This window comes from Callorhinus ursinus, unplaced genomic scaffold, assembly GCF_003265705.2.
Source record: "Callorhinus ursinus isolate GAN/ISIS: 27379988/994484 unplaced genomic scaffold, GSC_fseal_2.0 scaffold111, whole genome shotgun sequence".
Classification (NCBI taxonomy): Eukaryota; Metazoa; Chordata; class Mammalia; order Carnivora; family Otariidae; genus Callorhinus; species Callorhinus ursinus.
In genome coordinates, this window is record NW_027397173.1 from 1,229,065 (window position 1) to 1,251,882 (window position 22,818).

Below are 22,818 nucleotides of genomic sequence, written 5' to 3' on the forward strand. Positions count from 1 at the left end.
GGAGAAGGGATGGGTTCTGCACAGATCTCACAAGAAGCACAGATTCACACAGGGTCATTGTACCTTGTTCAGAATCTCCTAGACAAACAAACAATTTTCCCCATGGAGGAAGCAGTTCTGTCTGGGGGGTAAGGGCAGGGCAGAAAGTAAGAGCTTTGGGACAAGTATGCAGAGCAGAGCGTGGACCCCCTGGTTCCTGACACAGCCTGTGGTTGCTGCTGCTCTAGCCCTGGGATGTCTAAGAAGGCAGCACTCACTGCATAGGCCACCGAGCATCTCAGGTGCAGTGAGTCTGAATGAGGTGTGCTGTAGCCTAAAATCTTCACTGAATTTCAAAGACTGGATTCCAAAAAAACGGATATAATGGTAACACTGTAGAAATATTGAATTAAATAAAATGTTATTAAAATTGATGTCACCTATTTCTTTTTACTTTTTTTTTTAAAGATTTTATTTATTTATTTGACACAGAGAGACACAGAGAGGGAACATAAGCAGAGGGGATGAGAGAGGGAGAAGCAGGCTTCCCGCTGAGCAGGGAGCCCGATGCAGGGCTCAATCCCAGGACCCCGGGATCATGACCTGAGCCGAAGGCAGACGCTTAACAACTGAGCCACCCAGGCGCCCCTGTTTTAACATTCTTTAATGTGCCTATGGAAAAGCTTAAAATTACCTGTGTACCTTGTATGGGGTATTTTGAAAACATACACACATCCCACAAATTCAGCAGTGCCAAAAAGCAGGTTTTCTTAGGTGCTATGCAGGGCATAGACGTCCCTGCTCGGAGGACACAGCAGGGAGCATCACCAGTTCTAACTGATGAGGGTGACATGCGCAATCCTGGGCACGAGCCGTGGACCCCAGCTCTACACAGGGGTTGTCTGGTGGGGCTGGGGAGCCAGGCACCTATTTCCACAGGGACTCACATTTACTTGGGGTGCCTATGGGTGCCAAAGGTACTACTGTATCAGCCAGGAAAGGCAACAAGTCCATTGCCGTGATCCTGCAGTACTAACGGTCTGAGGGGAGGGTGGGACTTCAACAGCAGCACTGGGAAGCATCAGAGAGGAAGGGGGTGCCAGCAGGCTGACTGGGGCTACAAGCTAGGCCTAAGTAAGCACACACATAAAGGGGAGATGAAGAACCACCCAGGGATGGATAATGGTGGGGACGTCAGTCAGAGGTTGGTGTGTGTGTCAGTCCATTTGGGCTGCTATCACAAAATACCACAGACAGGGCTTATCAAGAACAGAAATTTAGTTCTCGTAGTTCTGGAGGTTAGAGTCCATGACCGAGGTGCAGATTTAGTGTCTGGTGAGGGCTTCCTGGGTCGGAGACGTCTTTTCTTGCGTCCTTACATGGTGGGACAGATGGGGGAGCTCTCTGGGACCCCTTACGTAGAGCACGAATACCTTTCACTGGGCTCCACCCTCATGACCTAATGACCTCCCAAAGGCCCACCACCTCCTAACACAGTCACATTGCAGGACTAGGCTTCAACATATGAATTTGGGGACACACAAGCATCACATCAGTAACTGGAAATGCAGAAAGGGAAAATCTGCATTTGGGGTTTCTGACCAAGGACACGCTCCTCCATTACAATGTCCACCCAAGGCAACCGCAGAAACATGAAACCACAGAGAACTCTGATTAACATTTTACACTCCCTTTTAACCAAAGGCAGCCTCACCGAGGAAATGGGAGAGAGCTGAAGGAAATGACAAAAAGCTAAAATGACAGTTAAGTAGAAAGAGGATTTGGCAACAAGGGAAAGAAAGCATGGTTTCCTTGCTAACAAATATCCTGGTCACAAAGTACAGGGAAATGCTGAGCAGTGACTTTGGAAAGGCTGGATGATGCCCTGTGCGGAAGGCTGAAGGTTGTCTCTACCTCTGGAGACTAACTGTAAAAACACCGTTAGCCCAGAAGCATTGATGCTCCAGTAGCAAACAGCAGAGAAGCAGGACTCCTCTGGCTCACGGGAGAATTCCAAGGGTCAGCTGATAGGTGTGGAGTGGGTAATGGGCTTGGGAAATCATCATTTGGCAATCACTGTGGTAAAGACTGAAGTGGACACTAAATCCGGGGAAAATTCTAATGAAGAGCAGGATGTTTATGTGGTCTTTATGTGTCTCCCCACTGACTGATCATTAGTTGCACTGGAGGGGGAAAAAAAAAAAACAGTAATTATACAGTGGGGAAATTAGGTAACACCTTGACCAGGTGATCAAAAATTAACATCACCTATGCTGTCCCACTGAGAACACATAATCTCAATTTAATCCAAAGGAAATATCAGAAAAAGACAAAATAAGAATGTTTAAAAATATCACTTTTTTTAAAAATACCCATGTCAGGGGGGCCTGGGTGGCTCAGTCATTAAGCCTCTGCCTTTGGCTCAGGTCATGATCCCAGGGTCCTGGGATCAAGCCCCGCATCGGGCTCCCTGCTCGGCGGGAAGCCTGCTTCTCCTTCTCCCACTCCCCCAGCTTGAGCTCCTGCTCTCGCTATTTCTTTCTGTCAAATAAATAAATAAAATCTTAAAAATAAATAAATAAATAAAAATTTAAAAAAATAAAATAAAAATACCCACATCAGAGACAAAAGCTGTAGGAAAGTGCTGTAGACTGGATGTTCCTTCCCTCCACCCCCAATTGGCAGGTTAAATCCTCACACCCAAAGTGAAGATTTTGAAGGCGTTGGGGGGAGGGGGGCTTTGGGAGGTAATCAGGTCATGAGGGCGGAGCCTCATGAATGGGATCAGTGCCCTTGTGTTAGAGACCCCAGAGAGCTCCCTTGAAGGCAGCTTTCAGTCTGTCGCAGGAAAAGAGCTGTCACTAGACACTGGGCCACGCCTGACCCCCAGGGCTCAGGAAATTTCTAGTAGAAGCTTCTGCCTAACTGTCCATCTTACCTTTTAGGAACTAAACTCCTACAGCCTTCTGCCTAGCTGTCAATCTTACCTTTTAGAAACAAACTAATAAACTGCTGGAAAGGTAAAAACAGCATCTGAGGAGGCCCGACTACAGATGAATCAGAAAGTGCCAGAAGTGACCCACAGTTACCTCAGCCTCATTATAATGTGAAAATCCCCCTCTGAATATTCATCCCAAGCCCTAGTAAAAGGAGCCTGCTTTCCCTTGTTTGGCTGTATTTTAATTACTCCCAACCGTCTCCCTGTTACTACAAATAAAGTGATCTTGTGAGGCAGCTCCACTGAGGTAGTATCTGTAATTCACTACTTGGGTTTCAAGAACTGTGGGAACGAAATCTCTTGTTTATACGCCCCCCCAGTCTATGTCGTTTCTATTACAGCAGCCTGAATGGTCTAAAACAATGTTTCATGACAACTAAAGGCAGCATCTGACCCTACGCTGGATCCTATACTTCAGGGGAAAAGGCTCTAAAGAACACTGTTAGGTTAACTAACAAAACTGAAATACGACCAGTAGGTTAAAGTATTGTATCAGCGGGAATCATGAAGTTACTAAGTGTGCCACAGTTAGGCAGAATGGGAAGCGGGGTCTTCAGGAAGAAAAGCCCAGACTTCTGGCTTCTGCACATTTCTGTAGTCTAAGTAACTCCCACCATAGCTGATTTCAAGCTATCAAAGATTTAACAAGAAGCTGGCAAAACTCCTTAGCACTAAACAATCAACTCTAGCGCACCTGCACACCTCTGCAAGGTAGGAGGACTAAGCCTGTTCTTCGGAAATGCGCACTGACCTGCTGAGGGGTGGAGTGGCCCCATGATGCATGTCAATACCTCTCAGATGTTCAGAAAATCACTGTGATTTTCCACACACAGCACACAAGTGAGCAAGTATGCAATGAGCACACAGAGCAAGATGTAAACAACAGGTGAATATGGGCAAAGGGTATCCAGGTGTGCCTGCCACTGTTTTTACTTTTGTAACTTCATGTATTAGAAATTATTTTCCAATAAAAAGGTTTTTTTTATGCTCTAAATGTAAGTTTGAAACAACCAAAAATAGTTAAAAAATGAGAAGACCAATTTCTAAATAAATAGATTAACTAACACTAATATGTACAATATTTCTGATGTTTCAAAAAATCAAATTTGAAGAAGTGAAATGATAACAGTTCTTTAAGTAACAGAGTCCTGTGAGAGAAAGATGGGGTTTATGCGTGTTTGAAAGATCCAGTGCATTAAAGTAATGTATTAGTCGATGGTTAGTTACAGGCTCTAAATCAAGGCAACAAGCTTAAAGCGAGGGAGGAAACATGACATGTCACTGCAATCCAACCATCATGACAGACCCCCAACCCCAAACCTAGCATACGCCCACGAGGAGGTTCAGGAGGAGGGTGCCACAGCTGACCACACACAGGACTTTCAGAAGGGTACCCTGGTATTCAGGGTTTGGAGTGGAGGAAAGAGCAGGGGGCAGGAAGCAGTAGGTCACATCACACTCCAGAACAGCATGCACTCACCTTTATCCTCTGGTGTTGCCAAAGCAACATGCAACAGGAACAAAGTCAATTCTGACTTTAATTTGGAGGGAAATCATTAAGAAGTGAATTGGTAATAGACCCTTAATATCACACAATAATGTTTTAGCTGTTGGGATCCTGGGTAATTAATTTTAAGAGTGTAACAGGGTCATGATATGTTTCAGCACCACTGATGTGGTTCATCACCTAGGCCTTGCTCAGTGGTGTCTCTAACTGAATGGATGATCCCTGGTAAGTGTGGCTACCTGCATGGTGCCTTCAAACACTGAGGGGGGCTTCAGAGCTGGTGCCAGTCTCACACCCTCGGCCTGCCCTGGTGGGGCTGAGCACGGGCACCGCGTAGGCAAGTTGGGTCCCCTCTCCTTATGGAACATGAGACTTGGAGGCCCCGTCAGTAGAACACAGGCTGAGATCAGAAGCTCCACCTGCTCTGCTCATATAAGGATGCTTCTGTTGACCTACCATTCATGTGGAGGCCAGGAATGTGGCCCACCATGAATGACAGGCCGTTTCTAGGCAGGAAGGCAAAGTACAAGGCCTGCACACCACTATCCAGGTCTAAACCAGTCAGGCCCTGATGACCTGCACCATCCACCGTGTCATGGGCTCCATACCCTGTTCTTAGCAGGCATGGCTACAAGAGAGCTACATGGCCTTCTGGCACCAGGCAGTCTCTGGAATGCCAAGCTCTTAGTACCCTCCCCAGCACCATTGCTCTTGCTGCAAAGTGGGCTGGGGGGGTGTGGGGCAGGGGTGCATGAGGGCTCCATGCACCAAAGACAAGAGCAATGGTCGCAGGGCAAGACAAAGGCAATGTGACGGCTCAGGATGGCAAAGGGGGTTGGGCGGGGCACGTACCCGGCACTTGAGCTCATACTCCTTTAAGACCTCCTCGAACCGCTCCTCCTGGGCCAGGAGCTCTGTGCTCTGTGGCTCCAGCTAAAAGTCAGACCCACACAGGAAAATGACAGACAGGACCTCAGGCCAGGTGGAATGTGTGCTATCACCCTCTCATGCTCCTTCCACTAGGCTCAGCATCTCCAAGTATAGCCTTCCATCCCCCCCCCCTCCTCTCGTTTAAAAGATCTCAAGGCAAAAGGATGCTCTGAATTTATGGAAGGTGATCATACTCCCAACTGGAGCCTGGGGTGCATTCCTACCTCAGCTGCCTGGGACACCCCCTGCCTAGACCTCTCTGTGCAACACCTCTCCTCCCCTTCTTTACTCTAGGTGAAGGGTAGGGCCAGATGGGGGCACCTCGTGATGGACATGGAGCTCTCCTCTGTGCCCCTCACCACTGAGAACCCATCACAGGGGTCTGTGCAGATGGCACTGTCACTAAATGTTCAACGGGCATGGTGTCACCAGGGTGTACCAGTACCCCTGCACTGGCACAAAGAGCAAGAAAACACAAGGAAAGTTGCCCTGCTGATTTTCTCTCCATTCTAGAATTGTAGTAGGAAAAAACTGACTTCACTCACCTATGTATTCTTTTTCAAGTCCCTGACACTTTTTACCCAGGACCCAGAGACTCAGAATCAGCAAAAGGACTTGCCTTATTCTTCAACACAAACTCCAGGTCATTCTGCAGTTTCAAGACCAGCTTCTCTGATTCCGAAAGCTTTTCCACAACTTCAATAATCTCCTTCTGTAATCGACTGTTTTCCTACAAGACACAAACCAGCAGTTTGCCAGGCTTTGGGGGTGAAGAACAGAGCTGTAGGCAGCCTGTCTCCCCTCTGCGTCAGAGACTTATTCCCAGCAGCACTCACAGTCAAGGAAGAAACCTGCAAATGCAACGTGACTGGTGCTCACTTCCTTGGCACCTGCAGGGGAGTCTGTGCTGGGGACCAACCCCACAGAGCCCCTCACCAGTGCTTGTTGCTCTCCCCACTGCCCCTTCTTCTCCTGGCCTGAATGCTCAAGAAGGCCATGAGTAACACAAGAAGAGGCTGGGGGCAATCCTTTCTGAGCCGTTGTCTAAATGAAGTATTGGAAATGGCACCCTCACAGCTCAGATGTCCCCCAGGGGAGGGTGTCAGTGCCCACTGACACAGGAAACAGTTCGGGCAAGGACACAGCTTCTCCCCCAGGGAGACAGAGACCAGGCAAATGTGGAAAGAATCTGCAGGCTCCACGTTAGGAGAGCAGGAAGAAGGCAGGAGCACAGGACGGACCAGGGGACATGGGGCCAGGGGACACCTCACTGGATAGAACCAAATGTGGGGTGTCTGTGGGTCGTAGGACATTCACCAAAGCCCAGAAAACCCCGTTTGCTTCAGGCTACACACCCAGGACTCCAGCAGGGTGGGCTTTAGGTTTTGGTCTTTTGCTGACCCCACAGATGCTCTGGTCTCCGGTGGTGGGGGGAGGGGGGGCACGGTGCAGCAAAGCTGGCTGCTGCTGACCCTCTCTGACCACTGTCCCCCTGAGCCACACAGGTCTCAACCAATCCTGCTGGCCCCATGACCAGAGAGAAGGCAGGGGCAATGCCTCTTGTGGAAAAGCCAAGACCCCTTCTGCTTTGGCTGAGAAATGTGCTATCTCTGTGGCTGCAGCCAACGTTCCTCAGCTGGAAATCCCAGGCATTTCCCTACTATGGAAATGTAAACTTTAAGATTCCTAGGAGGTATTCAGTCCCTGACTAGGAAAATGTGGGGTATGGGAGGATGAACCCTCAGGCGATCTCCATTCTGTCATTCAGGGCAGGAGGACCTGGGGAGACATTGCTCCCCACCTACCTTCAGGGCGAGGGTCAGCTTTTCCTGGAGGCTGACCTCCTCGGCCCGAAGGTGCTCCAGGTCCTTCTCCAGCACAGCCCTCTGCTTGCAGGTCTGCTCCCACAACAGCTCACGCTCCCTCTCCACCTCGGACCGCAGGAGGCTCAGCCTTTCCTGGTATCCCTGCTCCAGGTGTCTGCAAGGCACACACACATGATATGTCATGTTGGGTCCCAAGGGGCCCCCCAGGCCCATACTGACCCCCACCTCTCCAGGGATATCTCCCAGGCAACATAGCCTTTCTTCCCTGGAACCTTCCTGCCTGTAGCACTTGGACACACTGTCTGGGACTCAACTGTTCCCGCTTGACAGATGGGGTCAGTGAACCACAGCTAAACTGCATATGCTGTAAGGGCAGGGGCCCTCCTTTAAAGCCCCCCTACCCTGGGCCTGATGGTGGATGCCCCCCCCCACCCCGAGGGCTAGGGAAGGTGACAAGGGAAGCCAGCAGGTCCCTGGAGCCTCTGGAGTGAGCTAGCCAATGCTCTCTGTGGGCAGACCTCTCTGATGTCCTCTGCCTTTCCACCACCTCTCACACCAGGGCAGCCTGGATAACCAAATGTGTACCGAAGTAAGCCTCTCATGCAGGACCCAGGCAACATAAAACCTGGACAGTGAATCCCAAAGCAATCAGAGGAGAAGGTAGGAGGCATTATCCCCCCCTCAGTTTCTGCCTTCTCTTTTGTAAGAACCATTTCTATCAGCAGAAAAAAATGCCAAATGTTAGTTTTATTTTTTTTTAAGATTTTATTTATTTATTTGAGAGAGAGAGAGAGTAGCGCACATGCAAGAACAGGGAGAGGAGCAGAGGCAGAGGGAGAAGCAGACTTGCCGCCGAGCGGGAATCCTGACATGGAGCTCAATCCCAGGACCCCAGGATCACGACCTGAGCCAAAGGCAGATGCCCAACCGACTGAGCCACGCAGGCACCCCCAAATCTTAGTTTTATCACTGAAACAGTTGTTTAGCAGGATTTCTAAAACGAAGTCTATCTAGACTGAAGATGAATGAAACTCTTAACTTCATTCAGCAGAGAGCTTGGTAATGTTAATAACTCAGCAGAGAACAACAGGGGTTTGTCCTCCAGCCCCCTTCAGACAGTCTAGACTTTCTCATTTCAGAACTTGAAGGAAAGAACACCCAGCAGGAAAGGAGACGGAAAAAGGGCAGCTGTTACTTAGGGGAAAAGAATAAGACAAATCTAGCTAATGTAACACTCCACAAACCTTTGGGGTAGTTTTAAAAACACCTATTTGATCATATCACTCCATTCTTTAAAAACTTTAGAAATATCCAACAAAAGAAAAATGGATAAATAAAATATGGCAGATACACATAATGGGATGCTCTGCGGTCATCACAAAAGCATATATGATATGATATCATTTTGTAAATAATTATGTGCATGGAAAAAAGAAATGAAGGACATAAAAAACGTCAGGAGTGATAACCTCTGGGTAAAATTTCTGCTTTTATTTTTACTTGTATTCTCTACAATGAACATGTATCATTTATTACTCTTCTAATAAAAAAAAACCTAATGCAGCCATAACAGCTATTTCTAGAAACTCCTGATAATGCTCCATTACTCATGGGGCAAAATCCTAACTCACAGGGCCTTCATGGATTCCTCGACAGATCCTCAGACCAAGATAAGGCTTTCAAGTTTGTGATTCTCTGACCCCAGGAAAGACATCATAAAATTCTTCCCATGTGCTTGGGAGAGAATCAAGCCTAACATGCTGTGACGAAGCAAATCAGTTTTCAGTTACTTAAACTGATCATCTAAAATCAACTTAGATTTAGCTCTTGGACATAATTCTTTAAAAAGGAGTTTTCTCCCTTGAACAACATTAACCAAGGGCTGACAGGTGACAGCACAGGGCAGATGGGAAGATCATGTGGGAATCGGGCTGCTCCAGTCTAGACAGGCCCCTGTGGGCCCCTCCTGCCCCAAAGTCCCCATGAGGCTGCGACCCAAGGTCTCAGTGGCACCAAAATCAGTCCTGCTCCTGCTCAGGGGGGATCTCAAGCCTCTGATGTCAGTGAGGAGTCTAACAACAGACCCATGCTGTTAGAAGGGCCATGAGGAGGTGGGGGAGGCACCGAGAAAGGAAAAATCCCTCTGTTGTCTTCTTCCAAGGTTCCTTCAGTTCCTAATTTTTAATGAGAATCTCACTCTGTGGAAACCCATGCTGACCTCACACCCTGTTTTGTGAGGTCAGGGAGCTAAGGAGACTATGTCAGGTGAGCAAAATCATACAACGGCAGCTGCAAGAGCCAGCCGGTTAAACATTCTAATTCCACCCACAGGAACTTGCTCAGTAAGAAGCGGTCAAAAGGGAGGCTTTACGGCTGGATGCTATAAGGGAATCAGCTGAATAGAGACTGTTGATTGCTGACAGGAGCAGAAACAAAATGCAGTTATTTCTTAACTAAATGCTCCTTTGTGATAAATACCACCGCCCATGTTCCACATTGAGATAAGGGGGGCTCAGCAAGGCCACAGCCAGAGCATCCATGCAGAAGTCAAGGTGTCATGGCCGGACTCCCAACCCGGGCTCCACAGCCTTACTAACACCTCCTTCCAGTGAGATCATGTTTATTTATTTTCTCAGGTTTGACTGGAAATATTTTTGAAAATTTGGTGAAAGGATCCTTACTGTTTTGGTCTCCTGAACATCACCATTATCCTGTGAGAGTCTTTCATGCAGAAACAGTGGAAATAAGTATGCATGTGTACACACTTGTACACACACACACACTCTTCCACACCACGCCCACACACTCTTCCGCACTACATCCACACACACGTGCTCTTCCGCACTACGCCCACACACAGATGTACTTTTCCACACTACACATACACACACGCACTCTTCCACACTATGCCCTTGACGCCATCCCTTGCATACTTCTTCTCCACACCAGGCAGAGGTAGGTGTGGACTTCCACTGGTGAGCAGAACAGGATCTCAACCTCCTGCATCTGGCCTTCCCCAGCCTCCCCAGGAAGGAAAGAGCATCCCAGGCCTTTGGGATTCCAGAGGCCCGTGGACTCAGATGTGTGGCCCTGCTTAGCACAGAGCCTGCTCCCCCCGCAGATCAGTAGGGACAGCCAGTACCCTCCTTCGAACTCCTAGTACACGGGGCCTATGGGAGGGTGAGCCAGTGGGACCCTCATGTGCTGACTTAGGATGGCGGTATGTGACTCCAGATGACCCGAGCCTGGGAAGTGACAAGCTTTCTACCCTTCAGTGTTCCTCCTGCCTAATGGTCTGTTTTCTTACACTCTCAATACACAGCAGGCCAGGGCCTCATGCTCTTATCTCAGAGACAGCATAAGACAAGGAGACAGGAGACCTGGCTTCAACTTTTAGTCCACATTGTGATTGTGGGCAAGCTACTGCACTGCTGCAGGCCTCAGTTTCTTTAGCTGAAAAATACGGCTAAAATGGCCTATTTGGGGTTACTGTGGCTGGTGAGTCAGGACACCCAGTGCACAACAGGAGCACAACACAGCACAGTTTCACAGGCTGGAACAGGCTCCTTCCTGGAGGACCAACCGGCTCCTCAACCTCCAAGACCTCTGGCTGCACAGTGAAGGTGCCCAGCATCTCTGGTGAAGATGAAACAGGCTCTTGGTCTTCAACCCTACTGTTCAGTTGGACACAATCAACTGGTCCTGTGTGACCATGAAACCACCCCCCATCTGCTATGGCCACGTTGCAAACCTCAAAGCCCCACGAAAGCTGGCTGCACCCCCCAATCCCTCCTGCTGTGAGCCATGAGGGGGAGGGCTTTGTAACTGTGACTGTGACAGTCCCCACACATGGCAGGAACAGGCCTTTTTTGGATGGTGCTCAGAAGCCTGCAGTAAGGTGGATGGGGGCAGGTAAAAGGTCCTGTGAAGGCCCGTACACTGCCCACCCAGGGCCGTGTATGCAGGGACTTCATGTACGTCATGCCACAATACATGCCAACGCTACCGGCAGGGCTGGTGTGAGAGAAGTGTTCCCCTCAAATGCCACAACCACACAAGACAGTGAGAGGCAACATCCCAGAGGTACAGGAATGAGATGGCTGGTCACAAGCTCTCAGACACGTGCTCGCTGAAGCCATGTATACCACCTGAGTTCTTGCTTCACTTTGTCATACATTTCGTGGAGGCCCATGCTCAGCTAACCCACAGGCATGACATACCAAACCCCACTGAGGGCTCAAACACACTGACTGGTACCCTCCCATGCAGAGGACGGTCTGTCACCATTCCTACTTCACAGATGAGGAATCTCAGGGGCTCCGTCCACCCACGATCACAGCAAGGGCTGGTGAGGGAGAATGAGGTGGGGACCCCGGTAGCCTCCCCGTGCCCCCATTACCACCACTACTGAGAGCTGAGTACAGCACACTGGTTTTTCCACAGTGCACACCCTTTGCTATCCTTGAGGGGACACCTCCAGGTGACAAAAGCTTCCAGAAGGTGAACAACCAGCTCAGCTCTGCCAGCTAGGGAAGCCTAGCATAGACTGTTTCCCACAGGGGGGTGAAAAGCCCCTCCCCTGCTTGCCCCAACCTGGGAGATCCTCAGGGGCTGGATTTCTTCATATTTTGGCTAATAAACCAGAGAGGTGGGTTCTGTGTCCATAAAAGGTCAGAAATCCTTCCCTCTGGTCTGTCCAGCCACCAACCCCACCAATGGAGCAGACCACTCACCAGGGGTCTGCTTAACCCATTGTACCTCACAATGCCTGGAGTCAGGTTTTGGGCTCTGGGCTCCTTCTACCATGTCAGGCTCCTTTCATCAGGCTCCAAAATCATTCACCAGCCCTCTTTCAAAACATTCACCTATGTCACTAGCCACAGGCACACACAGAAGACCCAGGTTAAGGTGACAGACCCCATAAATAAAGTAGAAAATAGTAATTTTCCCTGCAGCCCACAGGCACACATAGCTGGATGCCCCTGCACATGTCCCCACATCATAAAGAGCAAGGCTGCTTTTTTAAATGTACCCCTCTTCTTTCAAGAAAGGACATCCCCAGAGGTGAACCTTCTAGATTTCTACCAGCTCAGGTGAAACAGGAGGGCCTCAGCTCCACCATGTTCATGACCATGGCCTTACCTAGTGGCAGCCCCACATCCACCACCCACCCGTGGCCAGGGTTGGGAAATCACCACCCAGCTGCTAAGGAGCTGCAGTTTTGGACTTGGGTATGACCACAAGACCTACTGGATCTTCTTCTCCGTGAGCTGCTCTAGGGCAGAGTGACAGTCATCCATCTCTTGCAGAAACTCCAAGTTCCTCTTCTCGGCTTTCTCCAGGTCCTGCCTCGCCTTGTCTCGTTCCCTTGCCATCTGCTCCACTTGCCCCCTGCCACAGGAAGGAGACAGGTTCAGATGGGGACACCTGCGCTGGGCCCAGCAAGCCCTGTGTCTGCATGAATGATTAACTGGGCACTGAGCATGGGCAGTGCTGTGCTCTGACCTCACTGCCACCACCAACCATCTCCTAGAAATGGTTTCCAGAACTACTATGCCCCTTTTACAGATGCACATACTGAGAGAGAGGCTAAATGACCTGTCAAGGAAGGTTTCTAGAAAGTTTCTGAACCAAGAAATTCTGAGCCTAGAGCCTTACGGCGTGCCACACCTCCAGATGGCCCAGAACAGGTGAGAATTTACCCATGCCCCCTTCTGTCTCCTCTCCCAGGGATCCCCAGCACCGAATCCAGGACTAGACACATGAAGGGGAGAAGGCTGGCCACCCATCATCCTACCTTGGTCACACCCTGACACCTGCAGCCTGACATCTAGGTGAGTCACCCAGAGCAGGCTTCACCTGCAGCTCTGCACTCACCCCTGGCACCTGCCATTCTGGTGACCGTTTCTTCCCCTGAAGGAGCATGGAGCTTTTCTCCCTCTACCCTCCCAAGGCACAGTCTTTCTGTGGTCCTATTTGCAGAACTGCCTAAGGTCAGAAAGCTCGCCTGTCAGCACCTAATGGGATGCAAAGTCTTGAGGAGAGAAATCATGATTTCTTTTCTGCAGCTTTGGAACATCAATAAACACAAAAATGATCTTTACACCAATTTACTGTCCCGATGGCCTGAATACTCAGCTAATCGAAAGCCGAACCCAACTAAAATGGAACGCATTCTCGGCCCCCGTCACTTTGCTCTTGGTGACCATGTTGAGGAACACTTTGTTCTCTCCTGCCAGCTGCCCCAGCTCAGGAGCCCTCTGCCTGCTCTTGGAACACATCCCTGCCAACTGGAGGATTTCTGCCTCTGCACCCAAGAGCTCAAGTGTCAGCAGGATGAGTGTCAGGTTCAGATGCCCCCTTGGAACCTTCCTAAAAGGGGCTAAGGGAGGACCTTGACATCAGTTTCTAAGCTGCTCACCAAGTGTGAAGACAGGCCAGTGACCCTGAAATTCTGTGGCTGTAAAAGCCCAAGCAGCAAGCCCCCCTCACATCACTCACGGGGATGTCACTCTCACAGGGAGTGCTTAGCTCTTTCCTGTCCCCCCAAAAATGCCCATTTCTAAAGGAGAGCCAGTGGGAAAGGTGTTGTCAAGCCTCCTGCCCCCCTGGGACTGGCTTGGGATGGACAAGGGCAGGATGCCCACTTCCCAGGACTGCCCCTCACCCAGCAGCCTGGCCAGCTGTACCCACCTCCCCCACACCCAACCACACTGGGCTCTTACTGGCGGAAGCTCAGCTCCTGGCGGTAGCAGACCAAGGCCGCTTGCTGAGTGGCACCACCAACCATCATGAGCTCATTCTCAAGGGCCCAGGTCAGCTCCAAAAGGTTCACCTTCTCGTCCACACTGAAGTCGAGACTCTGGAAATAGCAAAGCCCATTGGGCAGGAAAGGATGTGTGGCTTCTCCAAACACTTCCTGGCTTTCCTAAGAACAGGCAAGGCCCAGATCTGCACTGTCCCGTAGGTAGCACCTGACAACTTTTCTGTCTGTAAAGTCTCTGCCTCTGTCCCCACTCATTTTATGGATGTGGATGTGACCCAGGCTGGACAGAGATCCTCTTCCTGAAAAAGTAACTGACACAGAAGGGGCATGTCCCAAGCAGAGGACGTCATGGGGATTGATAGGAGGCCTGGGGAGAGGCCTTTCTCCCTGTGAGAAAATGTGCTGTATGGACCCTGCTGGCCCTGGGAGCTGCATGAGGAGACCTGGCCTGAGCTCAGTGCCACCAAGAAGCAAGCAGAGGAGAGATGGAAGAGAGCTCTGACAACACCCCTGGGATGACTTCTTCCAAGTGCCTGCCCAGGTGAGCCCCTAACTCTACTTAAGCCATTTAGAGTTGAGTTTTTATCACCTCAAGCTAAGAGAATCTCTGTGAAATATGTGTACAGGTGGGTAGAGAAATGATCTGACAGGTGAGCCATGGCCCAGCACTCCATAGAGTGGAGCACTATTTTCCCCTCAGGATTTTGAAAATTAGAGAATAAAACAATTTATATGTATTGCACCACAGTAATAACAAACCATACCCATATACCCCTCTGCTCAACTGACAATAACAACACTTGCTGCATTTACTTTTTTTGTGTTGTATTCTTGACCCCTGCTTCTTTCTATGACATCGGAAAATCAGTTATGCCCCAGCTCAGGAGCCCCCTGCCTGCCCAGTCCAGAGGCAGGTACCATGTCAGGGCCTATAGAGAAAAAGCCACAGCATTCCCAGATCACACGTGGGAATGAGGCATGCTCCCTTTTTTAACTTATACAATGGAGACTTGATTTCCACTACTCCCCCACTTCCCATAGTGCTTCTGAAGAGAAATGACGTCAGGGTGAAGCATATGGAGTAACTGGGAAGCTCAAGCTATTATTCCTCAAGTACAGATGGCCCAGCAAATCATGTACCAGACAGAGGGTACGGCAAAAGCTTCCCGATCAAGAAGAAAGGAGTCATCAAAAACCACACAGCGTGGGTAGGAGCCAGCCTCCAAGACAGCCCTGTGCCCCTTGCCTCCTGGCATCCATACCCAGGTCCTCCACTCCCACGTCGAGCGGAGACAGCCCATCTGACCCACAGGGTACTGAGGAGGTGACAGCATAGGGCTTCCAAGGCTGGGGTGTGGAAGACACATGGCTCCTCCCCACTCTCTCTGAGATGGTGCTCCAGGGAAGCCACTGCCCAGTTTTGAGGAAGCTCAAGCAGCCCAAGGAAGGGGCCATGTGCAAGAAATGGAGGCCCTCCTACTATAGCAAGCATCAACCTGCCAGCTTGGACGTGGCAGCTCAGCCCCAGTCAGGCCCTCACAAGGCCTCTGACCAACCTCAGGGGAGACCCTGGGCAAGAACCACCCACTACACAGTTCCTAAATTCCTGACCCACAGAAGCTGCTCCAGATGAGAACCATCATTGTGTGTTAAGGCATAATTCAATGGTGATTTGTTGAGGAGGGACAGATAACCAATCCTCGGCCTCCTCACAGAGCATTCCCAAGGGCCTGGATAAGAAGAGCCCCAAAATGGCCAGGGGTCTTGAGAAGCTGGGTACATCCAGGCAGAGGGCTCACCCAGCTGGGTGCTTCCTAAACAGAAAGGCCTTTCTTTTTTAGTCACAGTGTGCTTGGTGCTCTTGGCAGGGCAGCAGCCTGTGGTCTTGACCACCAATGTCACAGGTAAGCAGTTTCTAAGAGTGTTACAGGCAGGAAGGGGCCTGACTTGGCATGCCAGGACCTGGAACACTTGCCCCACTTGCTGGTGCTCCTGCCCTGGCTGTGTGTGCACAGGCAGCCTCCCCATCCGTCACATGAGACAGAAACACCTTCCAGGCCATGTGAGGAGTAAATAACAATCACAAATTTCACAGGTCCTTGCTTGGTGCCAACTGCTGAGAGTTCAGTAAACACCTCTGCCTTTCAACAAAATGGAAGCAAACTCAGAATGCAACTGGTAAATTATAAATTGCTAAAGACCTGGAAATATCTGTGACAGCAGGAAAGCAATAAAAAGGGTAAGTTATGAAATGTCAGAGGCAAATTTGAGATTCACCATCTGTCAGGCTATGATGGCAGCCGACCCACCTCCAAATGACAGGGAATCAGGAGCATCGTTTCAGGGAGAATCCCCAAACCATGAACCCTTTTGTTCTCTACCCTCTCTGGGGGCCAATCCAGTGATCCAGGCTCAGCCTCCGGCTCTCAGAACAGTTCTAAGGACCAGGGGCCCAGGCCTGTCCAGCTGTCCAGGCTCTGCCCAGGCTGCTGGGTAGCCACACTCAGCAATGGCTGAGTTTAGGTCCAGGAGAGACTGACCCAAGGTGTAAGAGGGACCATCTTACAGGCTGTTGCTGGACTCCTCCATGTATTGTTAGTTTGTGCTAATAGGGACATTTTGAGAGGTAATATGACAAAGCCTATCAAGAGTTAAAACTCATAACTTTAGGAGTCTGGCCTACAAAGAAATACCAGCATAGGAACACGAAGATATATGTACATTTTAAATGCCAAGATTTAGAACAGAAAAAAAATCTACATGTACAAGAGGAAAAAGGTAACTTAAATTAACAAGATACATAGTACACCGATTTTGCAAAAAAAAATTTTAAAGCTGGAATATCTAAAATATGTATTTCTTTTCTGTGCTGGGGAAAGGCTCTACAGAACTCCCACTAAGCTGTTAGGTTGCTGCTCCTGCAGAATGGGAGCAAAAATGGGGCAGGCTTCATTATTTTATAATTTTCTATAAAAGTTGACACTTTTTTTTTTAACAACACAAAGCGAAATTTGGAAATGAAGATCATCAATCCAGCTTACCACATACACTTCCACCTAGCGTGTTCTTCCCTCACCCTTGTCCTGCCCCCAGAGCAAGCTCCCTCCAAACCCCAAGGGTCTGGCCGTGTCCCTGGGGGAGGTCAGACTGGCCTCCCCTGAGGACAGCCAGGCAGCGCACCTCTCCATGCCCCACCCAGTGGAGGGAGGGTCTGGGCGAATTGGGGCTATGCAGGGAGAACAGCTTGCCCAGGCTGACGGGCAGCTCTGACGGAATTTGGGTTCACTATGGAGCTTGTCCTCAGCAAGTGGAAAAACTCAGACTACTGAGTCTGTGACATCCAGTAAGAGTCTCTACCACAAGGAAGGAAATTTCCTTCCCTTGTCTGGGACTGACGCCCTCATCTAGGTAAGCAGAACATCTCCAAGGCTAACAACGCACTGAAAGGAATGTCAGTATACTAAAACCTACTTTCAAATGGATTTGTTTCAGACTGTTGATTTTCTGCTTCTTATTTATTACCTTTTTAAGCTAAAATCTCCTATATTTTAAAGATTTTTATTTATTTATTTGCCAGAGAGCACATGCATAAGCAGGGGGAACAGCAGGCAGAGGGGGAAGCAGGCTCCTCGCTGAGCAAGGAGCCCAATTTGGGACTTGATCCCAGGACTCTGGGATCATGACCCAAGCCGAAGGCAGATGCTTAACCGACTGAGCCACCCAGGCATCCCAAAATCTCCTATATTTTGATAGCAAAAAATAAAGAAAACGATTCCAATAGGACTTTCCTACATGGGGTTCTCTGCAGAGAGTTCAGGCCCTGTGTGTCTGGGATTCTCTGTCCAGCCTCCTTTGTGGGCAGAGGGCCCCAAGGTCCCCCACCGGCCCCATGCTACCTGGATGCTCTCCTGGGGCAGCTGGGAAGGGACCAGTTCCAGACCTGCAAGATCTCCCTGCCGTTCTGAATCCCCTCCTGGGCCCACAGGGCGATGAGCTGTTCAGGAAACGCAAATCCGGTGCCATCATCAATGCTGCACAAGAGATGCAGGCCTGAGCACACAGACACCAGGGACGACGTCGTGGCGGTCTGGCAGCCACCCTCCTGCAGGACCTGTGTGCAGGGAAAGCAAAGGTACCTGTGAGCACTTCAGCCTCCTGTTCATTTTTAAGATTTTTCTGACCTCAACAGCCTGTGCTCAGCCCTTCACTGTCTCGTTGAGGCCGGGTAAGAACCACTCACACAGTGACTGTTAGCCCAGTCTCCCAGACTAGGAAACAAAGGCGTGGCACCATCGCACGGTGTGCCCAAGACTGCAAAGCTCTGCAGGCAACAAAGCGGAGATTTGAACCTAGGGGTCCAGACACCCAGCCCGCTGCCTTCTCAAAGACCCTGGTGCCTGCTTTCCTACCGTCCACCAGAGGCCTTGCCCTGGGAACCCATCCAAGTGCCCGTGTGGCCTGACTGGTCAGCACGAGCTGCTTCGTGGGAGTCATGAGCGGTTTTAACCTCTCTCCCCGATTCAGTAATGGTGTGCACCTGGCCTCTCAAAGGCGCCCGCCAATGCTAGGAGATCCAGCCTGTGGAAAGAAACCCAAGACGGGCTTGAAGAGAGGAGGCAGAATGGCCCAGAGTCACAGGTCTCCCCAGGCCTCAGAAATACATCTCACAGCTGACGGAACTGAGGAGTTTGGGTTTTGTTTTTTTAAGATTGATTTATTTATTAGAGAGAGAGTGCGAGCAGGGCGGAGGGGCAAGCAGACTCCCCATTGAGACTGGAGCTGATGTGGGGCTCGATCTCATGACCCTGAGATCCAGACCTGAGCCAAAAATCAAGAGTCGGATGCTCAACCAACTGAACCACCAGTTGGGGAGTCTTAAGAAGGGGAAAAAAACCTCTTGGCCAGAAAGCTGACCTATGAGGCTTAGGGGCTATAAGAATCTGTCAAGCAGTTATTTTCTGTCGGGGCGCCTGGGTGGCTCAGTTGGTTAAGCGTCTGCCTTTGGCACAGGTCATGATCCCAGCATCCTGGGATCGAGCCCCCCATCGGGCCCCCTGCTCAGCAGGGAGTCTGCTTCCCCCCTCTTCCTTTGCCCACTCCCTCCCGCCTGCCACTCATTCTCTTTCTCTTTCAAATAAATGAATAAAATCTTTAAAAAAAAAAAAAATTAAGAAAAAAAAAGATTTTCTGCCCCAGGCAGAACAAGCATTTGCTGTCTGGGGCCACAGGAATTAGGAGCAGCTGCTCCTTTCTGGCCACCACGGTTCCTGCCACACTCCCAGGCCTCCCCTCCGTGCTGGCCTCCTCTCAACCCTCCTCACAGGAGTCTCTTGCTATTACCAAACATTCCAAGTTTGTCTCATTGCCTGAAGCACTTTCCCCCAACACTTCCATGGCTGTGCTTTCCAGGGCTCTGCTCTGACGGCCCCTCCCAGCCCCCCATGTCCTCTCCCCACACTCAGTCCTCAGCAGGTGCTCACAGGCCCACATGCCCTCATCTGTTCTCAGCTGTGTTCCTACCTCTCCATAAACACTTACTCAGGAATTGGGTGCTCACTAAGTTGTGCTAAGTACTTTACAGCCCTACAAAGTAGGCATTTGACCCGGTTTACAAAAGGGGAGAGGGTAGCTCAAGAATAGTCGGGAACGTGGCCATGGCCGTGTGGAAAAGCTCAGATACCTAAATGCACCCTGACCACCCTTATCTCCCTCCCACCTGTTTCCTCTGTGAGGACTGTGAGCTTGAGGACAGGTTCATCGTGGCCTGACAGGAGAAGGTGGGGGCTGGGCCACATACCTGAGGCCCAGCAGCACCATGTCATGCCGGAGCCCATATAAACAGGATGCAATACCCTCCACCTGCAGCTGTGTTGGCTCAGAGCACTTCCTGGACAGTCAGGGCTTCCCTGGGGCCCTGCCTCTGATTAGAGGTGGGTCCTGCCTGGCCTCATGCCTGTGCCCTGCGGCTCAGAGCCCTGTCCACTGTGCCTCCTCACTGGGACACAGGAACAGAGGCAGCTCCATCACAGAGGAGGCACCTTCCTTCCACTGGCTCTAAGCATGACCCGGTGGGACTTCACTGTGGCCTGACCTTACATGGTCTGACATCTTCCTTTAATGCTCCTAGTTTCTTCTCTGTCCATTCTCATCAGGTTCAGATTCAGAAACTGGACTCTCAGATTACCCAGCCTAGCAGAGAACATTACTGGTCCTGCACCACCGCACTACGGGTGGTGCAGGACAAACTATGGGATTAGCCACGTCAGCAAGACTCTTCAGAGAACCATGCCCTGTGGGGGAAGAGGGAGGTTTTCCTGTCATGGGATGGAGAAAAACCAAATGCTAAGCGAATGGTCACCAAACCAGATCACAATTTAAAAAGCTGCCTAAAATCTGCTCTCCTCCATCTGCAGAGACCTGGTATTTGTATGAGAGAGAAGATTTAGGAATACAGGACAGGGAGAACATAGGGTAAGGAGTACCTGGAGAGCTACTCCTAGGGAAGATATGGAATGCCCTCACTGCACTGCAACAGGGAGGAGAGAAGGAGCTCTCCTACTGGAAGGCAGCCTATCCCACAACCAAGGAACTGCCATGTATTCCTCAAAAAATCCCCAGGAGGCAGGCACCCATTTTGCATATGAAGAGCCTGAGGCTCAGAGAAGGCAAGTAACTATCAGGGACACAAAGCTAGGGAGGGGCAATGCCAGATCAGCCCCAAGACTTGTGTGGTTCTAGAATCTAAGTCACATGGCCTCCCACTTACACACGCACATGTACATAACCCCCCCAGCTCCCAGGTCTGTGAAGATGCTGAAGGCCAGAGAGTGACAGCAGCTACTGCTGTGGTTCAAGACTCAATCATCCCATTTTACCTGGTAATGAGACCAGGACATGCTCGGTTTGACAGGAGTGGAAGATTCTGGAAGTGAAGTGGGCCCATGATTGAATAGGCCAAGCTGGAATTCCTCAAGACTCACTCTGCCGTCTCCATCTTGATCCAGTTTGTTAAACAGATCCTCCAGTTCCTAGACAAAAGCCGCCATACCTGTGCTGAGGCCACCACCACCCAGACCTTCCCTCCCCATGCTGGGCAGTCTGCTCATCCTTAGCAAATTCAAACCGTCTGGGACACACCTGACCTCCCTTGGTTCTGGGCTGACATCTCCACACCTGCTCAGTTTCCACCCTGCTGTGAATGGATGCCACCTGCACTTCCTAATTCCACAAATACCCAGAGTCTATCATGCCAGAAACTTGCTGGATGGTAAGAGGAAGACATACATATGGAAGGTGCCCTGGGCCCCCAGCGGTTCAGGAACTACCAAGGACAGCAGGGCTAAGGAGGATTTTACCAAGGGGGAGCTTCCCCATCACCACGGCCTACCCACCTCCCCTCGGGCCCTACAAGAGTAAAGGAGGGGTCAATACAGCCCCTGGGGAGCACAGCCTGCCTCAGGGGCCATATCTGGGCTGGGTGGTAGAACTGGGCAACACAGGAAGGGGAAAGGGCACTCTAGGCAGAGGAACGGTCATGAGTGAAAATGCTCAGATGCCGGTGAGGCAGGCCACCCGTGACCTACGTGGGTGCAGACCTCAGCAGCAGCACTGGGAGTTATCAGAGTACTTCAGACCAGAAAGTGGTACAACCACATCAGTGTCTGGAGGGTGAAGGGACTCTCTAGACCCAACACCAACCAACCTGACCATCACAAGGAGCCCATCCTCCAGTGTGGTCTGCCTTGGCCCCTCTCACCTCCTTGTCCAGTCCCTGGAGCCCGATGCTCTGGCAGACGATGGCCAGCTCCTGCTCGCTGAGGTGGCCGCTACTGCCGACGCCCAGCTCTTCCCAGATGCCCCGGACCCGGCTCTCAGGGGTGTCCAAGGAGGGGCTGCAGGGCTTCTGGAGGCACCCAAAGACCTCAGAACCCCAAGCTGGCAGCTGGCCTGAAGCAGGGAGAGAGACAGGTAAACCCTACGCTCCAGGTGGAAGCACCTGGGGGGAACACCCCAACGCCGGCAATGTACTCTGAAATCAGATGGACAGGGCGATGGACACACTTGAGTAGCAAAGCATCAAAGGTGCAATCTAGGTGATGGGTACAAGGCTGCTCACAGTATGATTCTTTCATCTTCATTCTGTGTTTGCAAATTTTCATAATAAAATGTCAGTGGGGGGGAATCTCTGGTCCATGTGGGGAAAGCTTTCTCTGAAGGGAACCTCCTAAAGTCAGAAGTCAGACCACTGAAAGCACATAAAAGAGGGCTGAATTATTTGTATTTACCAAAAAAAAAAACACACAAAAAAAACAAAACCCAAAACACACACACATACACAAAAAACCCCAAAACCAGACTAGTTTAAAAAAAAAAAAAATTCTAGAAACTTATGTTTCTGAGCTTTGCTGGAGAAACAACTTGTAGAAGAACACAGACCAATGCTGGAGGTGCCCATGAGAAGCCATCCATTGATGAGCCATGCTTCAAGCCAGACATCCCCTCCACAGCTAGTCCATACTGGCTGTGTGCTCATGAACAACATTGTACGGGGCTGAGGAAAATGCCTTCTTTGAGATCCCTTCCAGGTTAAAGAGTCTGAAATTTCTAAGTAAAAACATAAAAGCATCTCTGATACGAGGGTTTATTTCTCAGGGATGGTGGAGGAGGTAAATCAATCCTCTGAGCTCTGATGTGAGTTTCATGCAGTACTGTCAGTTCTAATCCACTGGAAAGGTTTCTGTTCAAGGCTAGGAAGAACCTGCGGGTAAAGATCCCAAATTGCACCATGCACAAACTTCCGGGCCAGTCCTTC

General features: G+C 50.3%; 1 protein-coding gene across 1 annotated transcript in view; it reads right to left on the bottom strand.

Annotated features, from left to right (window-relative positions):
* NINL (ninein like) overlaps nt 1-22,818 on the bottom strand; it is a 173,700-nt gene that overhangs the window by 45,819 nt on the left and 105,063 nt on the right. The window contains exons 7-14 of the mRNA XM_073889644.1: nt 21,763-21,953; nt 20,882-21,034; nt 17,947-18,117; nt 13,966-14,102; nt 12,491-12,631; nt 7,220-7,394; nt 6,034-6,144; nt 5,337-5,417 (exon numbers count right to left, since the gene is read on the bottom strand). Coding sequence (XP_073745745.1) covers nt 5,337-5,417; nt 6,034-6,144; nt 7,220-7,394; nt 12,491-12,631; nt 13,966-14,102; nt 17,947-18,117; nt 20,882-21,034; nt 21,763-21,953 — 1,160 coding nt within the window. The remainder of the gene's footprint in view (nt 1-5,336; nt 5,418-6,033; nt 6,145-7,219; nt 7,395-12,490; nt 12,632-13,965; nt 14,103-17,946; nt 18,118-20,881; nt 21,035-21,762; nt 21,954-22,818) is intronic.